The sequence below is a fragment of the Solanum tuberosum genome, unplaced genomic scaffold (assembly GCF_000226075.1).
Source record: "Solanum tuberosum cultivar DM 1-3 516 R44 unplaced genomic scaffold, SolTub_3.0 scf00021, whole genome shotgun sequence".
Lineage (NCBI taxonomy): Eukaryota > Viridiplantae > Streptophyta > Magnoliopsida > Solanales > Solanaceae > Solanum > Solanum tuberosum.
The window spans coordinates 279592-294858 of record NW_006238947.1 but is presented as its reverse complement, the minus strand read 5'-3'; the positions used below and the strand labels follow the sequence as shown (position 1 = coordinate 294858).

The 15267-nt window shown below is 30.6% G+C and overlaps 1 protein-coding gene across 1 annotated transcript; it reads right to left on the bottom strand.

The window, feature by feature from the left end:
* Positions 1–39: 39 nt before the first annotated feature.
* On the bottom strand, positions 40–7275 carry LOC102595276 (transcription factor bHLH157-like). The gene is made up of 11 exons (XM_006340938.2): positions 6937–7275; positions 5185–5719; positions 4504–4707; positions 3681–3774; positions 3075–3116; positions 2918–2977; positions 1358–2629; positions 1175–1276; positions 846–992; positions 566–691; positions 40–306 (listed from the first exon to the last, which is right to left on the bottom strand). Exons 2-11 carry the CDS (start codon positions 5280–5282, stop codon positions 217–219), a joined length of 2235 nt encoding a protein of 744 aa, XP_006341000.1. The 5' UTR covers positions 5283–5719; positions 6937–7275; the 3' UTR covers positions 40–216.
* Positions 7276–15267: the final 7992 nt, after the last annotated feature.

Here is a 15267-nt window from a genome sequence, read left to right as displayed (position 1 = left end):
TTCTTAGTTTTTTGGATGAACAAAAAAATTAGAGGGAGCAGGGAAATAGGAACTCAAGCTTTCATTAATTCACATGGCTGGCAACACACTAATATCACACGTTCAAGGTGAACTATTACAGATGCTATTTGATAGATACATATTATAGAAAATACTAAATCCAGGTTCATTACAAAGCTCCCAATCGTCAAATCTCCGCATAATTTAATAAACCAACTAGATGTTGCGTGAAATAGAACTTGGCACCTGCTGTAGGAGCTGCATCAGCGGCCAGAAGATATCCAGTCTATGGAAGCTTCCTGAGGCCTGTAAACAAATCGAAAAATATTTCAGTACAACGTATACTGTCATTTCCCTGATCTTGTTAATTAAGTTCGAAAATAACAGTACTTGAAACAATTTTGTCTTCCCCATATTATTATATCCCTAGAGTTTAACCAAAAAAAAAAAAAAAATATCCCTAGAGTTGATAATTTTGTACAAGGAACCACTGAACTCAATCATATGCTACAATGGAGATCTATTCCAAGTAAAAAGGAATTAGTTTGTGAAAGGAGACTACTACCTCAACAATAAAGTGAGCCCAGGTGCTCTCTGAACGCTTTTCCATCACGCCCTTCAAAATCGTCAGCTCCAAACGGTGAATAACATCAGAAATTTCTAAGAAACGTCCATGGTCATCACACATCATCTGTTTGAAATTTATGTCAGCTCAAAATTTCATAATGCAGACAGATGTTAGGAGTACTGAGATCTCAGATTTTATTTGTGGTGCTAGAGCAGGGAATTCTTTTATAACGCGAAAACTAGTAAGAAACTAGGACTAGTGAAGCCATATGATATACCTCTATAAGCATGTGTCCAGGGTATTCCAAATCTTTGACAATTATTGGGCATATCTGGTCCGCACTTCCCAATTCTAGAGCCCAAGAGGTTCCTTGTTGATTACTAGATTTTACTTGAGGTGACTGAAGGCTCTTGTCAGGGTCTACCTGCAGTACTTATGGATCAATGAAATTAGGACCTGACAAAATGATGGACCCGCAGAAAAAGATAGCAGAGGGTATGGTTTCGACATAACATTTTTTAGTGAAATTAGACTCGAAATGAAAAATACTTTGCAACCAAAAACCAAGTAAATAATAGATGAATATGTGAACCACGGAATGATTACCTCTATCTGAGACTGGAACTTTAGTTTATCAGCCTGATTAGTAACACTTCGCAGAAATAGCATGTGCTTTATGGTTTTATCTAGTAAACTGTCAATGCTACACTGCAGGGAGAAAACAAAAAGTTATTTTAATCCTAGGTACAAGAAAATAACCTAATAGAACTAAGGTGAAGCTAGACTTACTTTGGCACCACTAGGGACAAGTTGCCGCAATTCCTTAAGCCGGTCCTGAATTAACTGTCTATCTCGTGGTCTGGGCTTATGACTATCACCAGACCATCTCCTTCTCTTGTTAGTATTAGATACTTTTGACTCCTTGTGACAACTCAAAGAGCTAAAGACCTTTCTCTGATGCTGCTCCTCATTAAATGCACTGGCAACACAATCAAATGAAGAAGCAGAATGCAGACAGTTGGTCGAAGCATATTTGTCTACCCCAGCAGAAGCCGATGTAAGAGTGCTTCGTGTAACTGCCTCTCCAACCGAATCACTTTCTGCAGATTGATTTTGCCTTTTACGAGAAGGGACAGGTTTTCCTGATGACATGTTTAAGGACTCCAGACCAGCCACTTTGTGTAGTGAGTAATCATCAGAAAAACAGCAAGCACTGGCAACAACAGCTTCCAGAAGATTCTCTGTATTATCTTCTTTCAGATTCCATCCATTTGATTGCCCAAATGATGGCTCAATATTAAACATACAATCTTCTGTATAGATGGATTTGCTAGCAATATTTGCACTAAAGCCAGACAAGTTGTGGATTGTACTTCCAAAGGCTTCGTATAGTTCACATTCTGTTGGGCAGCTAAAAGAATTACTTACATTTCCGAGAATAGTGTCACTGCAATCCATTCCAAGAGATCGTGGATCTAGCATGTCTCCATCAAAGTAAAAATCTACCTCATTAGAAACACCGACTCCACCAACGTTGCAGCTAGAGTAAGAAAAGGCATCTATATCTTTTGTATGGCAAGTAGATCTACCGAAGCTACTTTCGGTTATCCCTGATCTATTATCATCAGAATATTCATGAGCGAGATGCTTCACTAGATTAATCATGTCCACATGTTGCATGGCAATTTCCCTTCCATTTGCATTTTCGAGAACATTTGGCAAGTGTTCAACAAATTTGCTAGTTATGCTTTCATTTTCATCCTCGAGGATATTTTGCATGTGCTGTCCAGATAACTGAAAGGGATGTTGAACCTCAATTAAAGAAGTCATCGGAAATGCAGCTGATAACTTGTGTTCTTTCAGAATTGGTATATCAGCAGCTACATCATCTTCATTCACCTTATTTGTGGTAGTTGCAGATGGTATATTCAAAGTCTCTGAGAGAGTTGACTGTAGAAGAAATTCACGGCTTCTTCCACCAGGTAAAAAGCTCTCCACAAATTTGTAATGGGCATCAAATTCTTCAGCCAAATTGGTAACTATCTCCATGTTTTCAGCTACCTGATTACGTGAAAGAAATACAGTATTGTGTGAATGACCGTATAAAGATACCGCTGCATGTAAGCACATACACAATGCAAGGGATAAAAAAGTAAATGAGGCATCCTGTAGCTCTATGGCCACCCCAAAGCTTAGAAATCACGTCTAAAATATAATTATGAAGTTTCATATGCTGCTTAAGTTTCCATTAGACGAGCATCAGAAATAACTTTGTGAATCACTTGGCAAAAAAAAAATCCAATGAAGTTCAGATATTGGAAATATTGTGATATCAAAAACATGACATACCGTTTCCACTGATCCTAATTGAAGAACACCATAAGGAATACAAGGTACCAGCAATATAGTCTGAAAAAGAAAGATATTTTATATGGTTAATTTAAGGAATACTGTTAACGCAAGAGATGAATAAAACTGCCTCAAACCTTATGCTACACAAACTCACCTTAATGCCAGTGACAAACTGAAGCATCCACTTATCTGGACACTGCAACAAATTTCAATCAATCAATCCATCAATGATGCTTCAAGTCAATAAATAGAATTTGAGAAATTTATCCATAGCTTTTTTTTTGAAAATGGTAACGATATTCATTTTTTTTTGAAAATGGTAACGATAATTTATCCATAGCTTTTAAAAAATCACTTTATTCTACATTAACAGTGGTCCAAATTAGTTATCCGTAATTCTAAAATCACTTTGTTCTACATAAACAGGAGAGGTCCAAATTAGTTATCCGTAATACTAAAAATCACTTTGTGCTACATTAACCGAAGAGGTCCAAATTAGTTAACCTTTTTATTTAACCAACTAAAGTTAAAGAAGAAAAGCTGGGCCTGCGAAGAGACCCCATTACTATAAAAAGAAATGGATAACTTTGTCCGGCTAATGGGGGGCAGAATAGCAGCATTTCATCAAGCTACATCAGTTTTGGCCCCGTCGACAGAGTGTTTAAGTGTAACATGGGTTCATCTCAATTGAGAAAAGGACCAAATAGTTAAGCAATAAATTACACTTCCCAGAAGCAAAGATGTCAAATTTAATATGTACCTCAGCAACAGAATCAAACCCAAGCTCTGCAGGTGCTAGACTGTCAGAAGAAATCCAGCGTGGGATGCCCGAAGATGCCACTTCACCTACCACCCTGTTTCATTTTCAACAAAAGACACATAAGGAAAACAATAAAGTTGACTCTTGATATCATACAAGAAAAGGAGATGACAACAAAAATAGCTCTCAGCTTATCAGGATCATGATTAAGTAATAAGAATGATAACGATGCAATGGAGATCCAAACTTGACCACATATCGAGGAGTAAGTCAGGCAGAGTATCCAAGTGGTTGCTTAATAAACCATCAAGAATAAAGAGAAAATATTGGTTTATGAATGCAGAAATTCACAAGTCAGTATGGCTTTCACTCGTCCACTGTGGTGGCATATCGAACCTGAAATGTATGCTAAGATTTATTCCATAGTTATTACCACTCTGATCTTTCCATAAGTTGGTCTTCCAGCACCAGAAAAATCTTGTACCGTCTATAAGAGAAATCGTAAACCCATTTGCTTTTGACAGAGATTATGGCTAGCCCCCCTCTCTCTCTTCTTCCTCCAACAAGATGGTGGATAACTTAGTTTTTTTCTAGCTGATCTAGATCAATAAATTATTAATATTATAGAAAATTTGTTGATAGAATGGGACGTGGGGGAAAATAAGGGCACACTGGGAATGAATGCCACAAAAGCTCATGACATTGCTAGCCAGTTTCAGTCAATTTTTCTGAAGCTAATTAATAAGGAAAGCCTAATTATGCTACTATTTCAATAACAAATAGAAAAATACAGAAGCCAGAAAGAGAGAAATCAATGATCTACCCTTTTCCTGCAATGTGATAAGTACTTGACATCTCAGCCATGGCTAAGTCAATTGGATGTGCACCCAAATATCCATTATGTGATCTTGACCCACAGTTTGGGGATAACTCATTCAAGTATTTGCTATAATAATTGCCAATTTGACTTCTGTAAGGTTCTCTAGCACCCGGAATATCCAGATATCCATCTTCCCATGTCAAAATGCTGCAAAAGTAAGTCGAGCCAATGTAAGTGAGCAACTAGTCTCAACCATTCAGTGCATGTACAGATTATAAACCACCTAAGACTAAATCCTCTAAAAAAAAATAAGCTGATCTAGTACAATGCTACAAATGCAATACATTTTTGATTCAGTAACACAACCTGTACAAAGACAAATATTAAGCAAATACAAAGAGTATCCTATTTTCTTCATGGGCTGCAAAATAAATAGAATGAGAGGAAATTTTCACAGAATACAGAAAGATGGATGTAATCAAAAAGGTGTATAGCATTGTATTTTCTCCATAGGAACTTCATACTGGTCCAAATCAAGTATGATGGCTTGCGGAAACATACACTAAGCTGAACACAAAATAATTCAGATTCCTTGAAAATATACTTCTTTTGTCTTTTTCTATCCTTGTTTTGCTAGATAGGGCACTGAACTGTCGCAATGAAATGGGCTAAGAAACAACTTACGTAGGACACTGGTGCTGAAGCTTCCAGAACACTGCATAATTCCATGGAGATTTGAAGCAGAGACTTTCCAGGAAATGCCTCAAGGAAGCAGCACTCATTCTTCTTTATTCTAAATAAATCAAAAGCTCCAAAATTCAGAAAATAGCAACCCAATTTACCACCAACTACCAGACTAACTTCCTCGATATGATCCTCGCCCAGCCTGAACTATAAATAAACCAGCTCTGCGTTTCATTGGGGGTTCAGTTGAAGTCAAAAGCAACATGTCCATTCTTTTGATGATCTCTCCAATTATCAGAAAGCAAATTGATACAAGGGGCATAAAAATGGATTTAGTACAGGAAATTAAGAAGATAGCAAGGCTGAGAACACTTCCATCACTTTAACACCAACAGAGAAGCAAATAATGCAGTAAATGCTGATCAAAGAATGAGACAAGCAGAGAAGAAGCCTCAATCCTATCCACAGCGACTCGATGCTTCCACTAAATAACCGAGAGAGAATCCAAAATTCAAAGCCAGATCCACGGGATAAACTGTAAGGAGAAAATTCACACAGTGATAATATACTCCAGTTAAATGCAAGGGAAGTTAAAATACATGAAGTCAAAAACTAACTATACAGTAATAATAACGCATCCAGAAGATATACGATATAAAAACTTAAGGAGCTAATAAAATCGAAAATTCATGTTTCATCATTTACATCCCAATCTTTACACCAAGACAAAAGATTCAGAAAGGCTTTTAGCTTCTTGGAGGTACTTTACTTTGAACTAAGTAAAACACAAGAATTGACTCACCACAACAGATATTAAGGAAGAAATCACAATTTACCACTAAAAAAAGGTTAAAATTTTACTCAATTTAGTCAAAAGAAAATAATTTTTTCTTTAAAAAAATTCAAATATTAAAATTTTGACATTGCAGTTTGAATTGGTGGTTTCTCGATGCTAATCTATCACTTTGGAGACAAAAGAGAACACATTAATTTCTTGAAATTCTTATCCTACTGAGACCAAGTAAAAAAACATGATATCATTTCTAAAGTTCTATCTTTCTCTCATTTTGCACCAAATCAGTGCAGCTAAATTTATATATATATATATTTTTCTAAAATTTAATCAGATTAACTAGTAAATTTAAGCTTTTAAGATATTGACAGCTGATTTAAGGTAGAAACTGAATAATTGCACACAATTCAGAATCTGTAAATACTTTACTTGAATTTCATGTGAAATATTGAGCTAATGCCTTAAAAGTGTATTTCAATACTGATTTCTACTCATTTTCAACATTTACAAACTTTTTTTTCAAGTGAACTAACTAGTAAATTTAAGTTTTTAAAGATATTGACAGCTGATTTAAATGTAAAAACTGAATAATTGCACACAATTCAGTATCTGTAGATACTTTACTTGAATTTCATGTGAAATATTGAGTTAATGCCTTAAAAGTGTATTTCAATACTGATTTCTACTCATTTTCAACATTTACAAACTTTTGTTTTCAAGTGAACTAACAGGTCCAAACACAATTTCATCCACAATTTTTTCCCCAATCTAAACTTCAAATGCTAATATTTTTTCAACTTCAACAAAATTAGTGTGCAAATATCTACTTCGATTCAACCAAAACAATAGTATACAACTGTTGCAGACAAATCAAAGCTTCTACACTACCATAAGGATAAGCAAAACAGTAATTACAAAAGAGAGAACATTTACATAAGGTAGGTGAAAATTTCACTTACTAAGCTAATTGTTCGACGAACAGAGAGAAGCTTCAAAGGAAAGAACTTTTGTAAACTTCGAATTGTTTAGCGTCCATAATTAGTAACTCGAATTGAACTCCTTCTTCTACTTCCACAACGCAATTTATGAAAGTAAATCAATGAAATGAGTACAGCGAAGAGTTTTCAAGAGACGAAGAACGACGACGACGACGAACTCATTTTCCGGCAGGAATCTCAGTGTTGTTTTGCACCGGCGGCAACGAGGAGAGAGAGAGAGCCGAAGATGATGGCTTTGCGGAAAGCGTGAAGTGACTCTTTTGAGAATTCAGAGCATTGTGTGTATAAATAAAGCGCCAAGAGATGGAGATCGGATTTTATAATGCTTTTGTAAATCTTATTTTTAATTATATAAAATTTTCTTATGTATGTAGTTTTATTTTTATCTCGTAAAGGTAAAAATATTACCCGTTACACCTAAACTCAAATGAACAATATCAATGAAAATATAATAGTAATGAAAATGACATGTTAAAAACAAAAGAAAAAGTAAACAATAATATAATAATGAAGCAAAAAAAGAAAAACAAGACATTAATAAAATTTAAAAAAAAAACAGGAGGAATAATAATAACAATAATGTAATAATAGCATTTGCCACAAGCCCACAAGTATTAAAAAACATACTTACAAAAATAATAAAACATAGTTTAAAATGATTTTTTTCTATTTAAATAAATTGTGAATTGGCATGGTGATTGTAATAGTAAAATACTTTCTCCATTCTGATTTATGTAAGTTATTTTTTAAAATTCAAATGAATTTCATTATTATTTTAATATGAGAAGAATCTGTAACTTCTTGTATTATAATTTTAAAAATCTAAATTTTAATTTTAAAAATATTAAATTTATTTAATAAATTTTGATTAATTTTTTGTGGTAAACTAATAACTTTACACGAATTAAAATGGAATAGAATATTAATTAATACTCCATTATAATTTGTGTGATAGACATGTAATAGTGAAGAAAATTTTAAAAAAGGAAAAATACATTCGAAATTTATGATTTTAACATACAATTATAGTTTTATTTTGCTGATATATAAAAGTATGTGGTGAGTGGGTAATGGATTAAAGATAATGTGTAGTTTTGGCTTTTTCGTATTTCAATTGCCCCACACTTGGCTTCAATGATTCCTTAACAAATAGTGGGATTCCGGTCCCACATTTTTACCCCACCCACCCTTTTTTTTCTAATCGACGTTGGATATTCGTATTAAAGTCTGAGCATATTTGAATAGCATATAGCAAGGTCTATTTTGAGACAATGATTTCAAATTTGAAACTTTTAATTAAGAATGAAGGATTCTAACCATCTCATCACAATTCAGATTGGTATCCACCATTTACGCAGGTGGTGTGGTATTTTTCTTCCCTTTTTCTTTTATTCTTTTTGTAGTTTTATTGTATGTAACATGTGCATTGTAAATTGTACATTGTTTTGTCACCTTGTCTGATATTTTTCAGATTTAAATTAATTGGAATTTTAATCTGAATTTTATGAAATTAAATTGCCTTTAAAAAGTAAATCGTACATTAGCCAAAAGTTTTCTAATTGAGATCATTAATAATGGAAAGTTTTCAACCATTTCACATGGTCGGCTCAAAGGAGGTCACTAAAATAATTGCTTTAGATTCAACACCTCATTTTTTATTATTATTAATTTTATTTTTTATATATATTAAAATTATTAATTTTAAGTAAATATAAAATATTAGATATGTGAAAATAATAATTTTAAGTAAATATGATTTTCTTAGGGCTCATTTGGCCATATTTGATGAAATTATGATTTGAAATAATGATATGATATCCGATGAGATGAGTTAAAGTTTTGTATGGATGTGTAATTTAAGTTTTCAAGTTGTGTTTTTTTGCTCATAAATATAACAACCCTATTAAGTTGTGAAACTATCAAGTTATCTCAATTCTTTATATAATCTTACTAACTAAACAAAAGTTAATAACAAAAGTATAATACACTATCGTAAGGTTATTCTAAAAAAAAGTATACAAGATTTATTGATCGAACATTAGTCTGATAAAAAAGTAAAATTGAACATAAGTTATTGTGTACTATATTTATTGAGCCATTTGTTGATCAATATTTTTATGCTCATATTTTGTGCATATATTTCATCACTTTTTGAGTAGTCACGCAAAAAAGTATTTATAAAATGGTGAGTTTTTTTATTAAAAAATATAAATGTGTGGGTTAATTTTTGCATTTGAAAAACGTGAAATCATGATATAAGATTCTCAAAATCAAGTTTTTTTTTGTTGGAGAATTTGAAATTTCAAATCATGAGATGAAAATCGCATGTCCTAATTAACATTAAATTCATCTCATAATTTCAAATCGTGAAATAAAATCGCATATCCAAATATCTAATTAGAATTTATGTCCAGGTCATCGATTCCATTGAATCGTTTCGGCTATTTCACAATACTCATCGATGGCAAGAAAGAAGTGTTTATTTCCAAGTTAAATAAAAGCACTTAACAACGAAGATGAATTTATAATTAAAATTTGAATAATGCACATTTATTTATTAGTATAATCTAAGAACATTAAAATTTGACAATTAAATATACATTAAACATATAACAATGTTTACATCAAACTCAAAATAGGAGTTGAACTTGTACTACTACTCTAGGTACAACCTGTACAATATTTATTAATCAAGTCAACTTAATTACCAACTAGATATTAATAAATATTTCCGTCGATACCATTCTGCAATGCGCATTTGTTAATCCTTCAAAATAAATATAATTTGTTGATTATGAAAGACAAATTAATTAATGTATAAGTTCTTTTAACGTTGAATAACGTAACACGTATAAATAATACTTGTATTTAATTTGGAATAATGAGTTGATGTCAACTTAATAGATTTATTATTATTTCGTTGACTAATTAGAAAATCAACAACTAGATTCTCACTTAACCTTTTAGGGTGGTTCAGTTCGAAAACAAGTTATGTTAAGATTAGTTATTCTGATATTATTATTTTTATTTACTATTTGATTTGTTGTACTGAAAATATCATGTATTATATAATTTTGAAGAAAAAGTCATTTGATTACAAAAATACCCTCCTTATTATTTAGTGATAATTAAGACACTTTATTTGTATATTTAAGTTTTTTTACCCATAAGCATATACCTATATATAGTAGCACAAGGTCTCAAGTTCGGTTGGGAATATGGTATGCCTTTTTGTCATACCTGATTTAAAATAGATTAATCGGGCTAGTAAATTTTAAATACTGAATAATTAAAAAATTGCGACATTAGGATATGACTATAATCTAATGTTCAATTAGTTATCTTTATAGATGTGGGGAAAACAAATTACAGGTGTATTTTTTTAACAAACGTTAGTTAATTGTGTTTGCAGTGCAATTTTTGAGCAAACGTTAGTTAATTGTGTTTTCTAGTGGTTTGTAAAACTTGTCCAAAACCTAAGTAGTTATAGTTGAGCTTTTTGATTTGTCATTATACCTCGAGAAATAAAAAGAATTACCATCCACATAACTTGCATGTTTGGTTTTTAAATAATATTGTTTTTAAGAAAATTATTGTATACATAAGAGCTTTGTTTATTGAGTTATTGAACAAATTGTTCAATTGATCTGACCTTAGCATTAAATTTTTTGTTAAATACTAAAATAGATGATGACTTGAATGATTCTTAGTGTTGGAATTTTTAGGGAAATCATTTCTTGAAAGGTATAACAAAACAACAACAAGGACCATTGAAAGCTAATGATTAATTAAAAGAAGAAAAAAACTACTACAAATATAGGTCGTAGAGGTGGAATAGTTGTGATCCCTTCATCAGATGTCTCATGTTTGAATTTATGGCTCCTTGGAACAGTGGCGGATCTACATTTAAGCTTAAGGGTGCTTGAGCACCCATTACATTTTAGAGCCAACACTATTATTTATATAGGAAATCTAGTAATTCGTAGAAATATGTATATTGAGTTTTTAATAGCAGCTTCAAATTAGAAAGGGAAAAAGGATAAATATAGCCTTGAACTATCGTAAATGGTATGCAGATACCCTCCGTCATATTTTTGGGACATTGGTGTCCTTGCCGTCCAAAAACTAGAGTATATATACCCTTTATACTAACGAATATACACATGTCATAATTTTATCCACCGACCCGACATTTTATTAAATATCGGATCAACAGATAAGATTGTGTCACGTGTCCCTATTTAGTCTTCCGTTAGAGTGAAGGGCATATATGCTCTAGTTTTTTGGTACAGCAGGGCACCAATGTCCCTAAAGTATGACGGAAGGTATCTGCATACCATTTACGATAATTCAGAGGTATATTTGTCCTTTTTCCCAATTAGAAATAATTAAGCACCCATAACTAAAAAATTATGGATCCACCACTGCCTGAGAATAGAAAACATCATATTAAAAGTGTCATCCCTAGAAATAAACTCTGCAATGCACAATTTTAAATTTAATCGTGTCCAATACAGATACCGAACAACAAAAAATATTGTCAAATGGTATACTATTGATTTTTAAAGGGAGACAACTCCATTTTTCATTAAACATATGTGTGAAAGAGACACTATCACTACAAGTTCAATGTATTTCACTCGGTCCAAATTACTATTCAATTTTTTTTTTCTTTCTCTTTCCTTGGATCCCCTTTCTCCAAAAGGCAAATAGTTTAAAGTACAACCAAAGGCCAATAATTAAGTTGTGGCGTCATTAATTAGATTTTAATTTAATTTATTAATTATTAGTCATATCTTTTGCTCCCTTTCCTTAATTAATTAATATTTTGCGTGACTAACTCTTAAAATAATTAAGTTTAAGTTGTATTTACCGACCAATTAAACATTTTTTAATAAGATGATTCTTACTAAAAATGAATCAATGGCTTGAAAAAAGTTAATAGGTAGTATATATTAAAGTTGATTAATAAGACTATATTAAACTTGACAAAAAAATTAAGAAAAAGAAAGTTGTCCCGATTAATCGAATATATACTTCAATTAATTAGGCGACCTATATTATTGATATCTTTTTCAATAAAATTTACGCTATTATTACAAAAAAAATTAAAAAAAAATTAAAGGTTAAAAGAATAGGTAAAGAGGGAGGTATCAAGAAAGGGACAGAGAAAAAGTTGATAAATTCATTTGATATTTGTTTCGACAAAATTGAATAAGACCGACAAAATGGATTGACAATGAGAGGAAGCTAATTTATCCAACCTAAGGGTGTTTTCGGTACGACGAAAGGCATTTTCTTGAAAAATATTTTCTAAGAAGATATGTTTTTTTTTATTAAATAAGTAAAAGAATATATTTTAAAATTATTTGTATGTAATTTAGATAAATATTATGAAAGGTGGAATAGTGAAGTAGGTGTATGTGATGGTGAGGATGCGGGCAATGAAGAGTATGAGTGAAAATGAGATGCGTTGGAGAGCAGAGAGGATATGTAAAGTTATTAGTGCAACTAAGTTTTCTTACTTTAAACATTATTCTGACCTAGAAACATTCAAAATAAGTCAATTCAAACAAACTCTTTATAATAAAAAGGAAAAAAGACTCGAATATGTTATTGAACTAATAAAAATGGTACAAAGATTGTTCCATCAATTTTATTAAACGATGAAATATATATACTACTTTAAACAATAAAACTATTTTCAACATTACTAATACATTTTATTAAATACTTTTTTTATACACCTTATCAAACGACGAAAATATGTATATATGGTTCCATCAATTTCTTAGGTGAATTGTTGTCCCCCCAAGCCTTTTTTCCTTTACCTTTATTTTTGGGTGATGAAATCGTTCATAAATGTTTTGACTTTTAAAAGACAATTGTCATTATACACATTTCATGCTTTTTTTTCCTTTTTCTTTTCTAGAGATCCATATATTAACCTTAAAAAATTTCAAAGGCTATATTGGATAATTTTTACTACAATGGTTACAATGGTTATTCAATGCTCAAATTAAACTTCTAATAATGGAATTAATTTTATATTCTATAATTATTTATTAAAATTAAAAAAAAACTATATATTTAATTAACGAATATAATTTGTCGTGTGAAATATGTAACTTGCCCACTTCTAATTACTATACGTCCATGAGCAATCATTAAGGGTCAATGGGAAAACACAAAGGAGAAAGAAAAAAATAGCAACCACAATAAAAAGTACAATCATAATAAAAAAAAAATCTTATAAGTAATAATATCAGTGAGAATACTTTCTTCCAAAGATAAATCAACCAATAGAAAAATATTCTCAAATTATCACAAACAATTATATCTTAAAGTAATAAGTATCTTTTAATTTTTTACTAAATATTTTATGTACTAAAATTATATTTATTTCTTTTAACTCATATATCTATTATTTTCATGTCCTTCATAAATTTGAAGAAGAAAAAAGAGTATTGTTACTCAAACAAATGGTACATTAAAGCATAGTTTCTTATAATAAAAATATTGTAACGCAAAATTCGTAAGAAAAAATGTTTTACTGCTTCAACATTATGAACAAGAAGAGATTAAATGAGTTAGATTATTATCTTATTGAACCGATTAAGATGACACAATTAAAAAGGAGTTGAGTAAATTAAAACTTTTTCTTAATTGAATCTTTTTAATCGGGTTTACTATAATGAAAATAAGTCTTGAGTTAAATGAGTTTATATATTATTATTTTTAAAAATGAGGGCTGCTTTAATATGACATGACGTCAATTAAAAAATAGACTTTTATAATACTTTTTTTAAAAAAATAAGTTAAATAATTTTACGATCCAAAACAAATAAAAGCAATTTTTTAATAGACAACTAACGTAACTTAGATGATTATTCAAGAAATTAACCCTCAAAATCCATCAAACACCAAAACGAATACCATATATCGAATTAAAAACAAAACAAAAAAAGAGGTTATATTATCAATTTAATAAAAGCAACTATTATACTTTCTTCAATTAATAGGCGGGTAGGCCAATGTATGATTCGAAATTATGACTTTAGATATCAATTTTATTTCTCTTTTCTTCGAAACTATGACTTTAGATATCAATTTTATTTCTCTTTTCTTCCTTGGTTTTCCCCCCATAAATTCTTTGATGATTTGAGTGTCATCAAGTTGAAAGCCACTTAGAAACTTTATTTACAATAAATAAAAATAATTTAGCAATGGAACTTTAAATTTCTTGTCACCACGTATTAAAATCAAATCAAAATCAAAGCATATCCCTAAAAAGTCATGTCAAACATAGCAGCAAATGATCAATATTATCTAGAAGACAATGATTTATCAGAATTGATGAATCTTTTATATAATGAATTACATTATAATTTTTTGGTCATCTCGATACATATAAATTCCGAATTATTTATTTTTTGATCTCTGAAACATATTTGATTATTTTGAAAATCGTATCACCCATCCCTCTAAGTCATATATTATATTTTAAATTTACGAGAAGAATCATTTAGGAGAAAGGAATTGTAATACTCAAAAATGATTAGATGAATCGTTACATTTAAATAAGGCTTTATGATTACTACTATTTTCACTTTGAGACAAATTTCCTTTTTATCCGATAAAAAAGTTTACCTCTTCGAGACTGGATGAGTTAGAAAACAAAAGTCACCTCAATTTGCATTTGGTGGGTGAGTAGAATACACAATCAAATGAATAAACAATTTAAATAATCAAATAATTTTTTTATGGAATAGTTTTGATTTATTAAGTAGTTTATTAATAACAATATAATTATAACTATATTAACTAGATTATACAAAACTTTTAATGTAGGGATTTTAGAACTTCATATATCTTATGATCAGTAATATAGACTCGTGATTTGTGTTGTTGAAGTCCACTAAGAAGGAAGATTAGTTTTAGTTTATTTAATTTCAGTAAATGGAAAATTGAAAAAGGAAATCAAGAAAAGAGAGAATTCAATATTTAGAATTAACGATATCTGATCAGAAATTTTAATATAGATTCAGTTGAATCCACTAAATTTACCATATATATATAATTCGTCTCTAGGGGTAGTGGGGAAGTCATCTTTGTTCAAGGGGGTAGTGATCAATTCATGATCCTTTATTGAAAAAATTATAGTGCATAGATCACTGATAGATTTATGATTTTTATCAAGGGGTTTAAAATATAAAGAAATAAACATACAAAGAAGTCAAGAAGCGAGACATAGAAAACACTTTTAATTATATATATATATATATATATATA

Coding starts and splice junctions, on each gene's coding strand:
- LOC102595276 (XM_006340938.2), bottom strand. CDS start 5,282: ATGAGTGCTGCTTCCTTGAGGCATTTCCTGGAAAGTCTCTGCTTCAAA. Junction 3,775..4,503: donor TATCACATTGCAGGAAAAGG/GTAGATCATTGA, acceptor AAAATGAAACAG/GGTGGTAGGTGAAGTGGCAT. Junction 2,978..3,074: donor AGTTTGTCACTGGCATTAAG/GTGAGTTTGTGT, acceptor TTTCTTTTTCAG/ACTATATTGCTGGTACCTTG.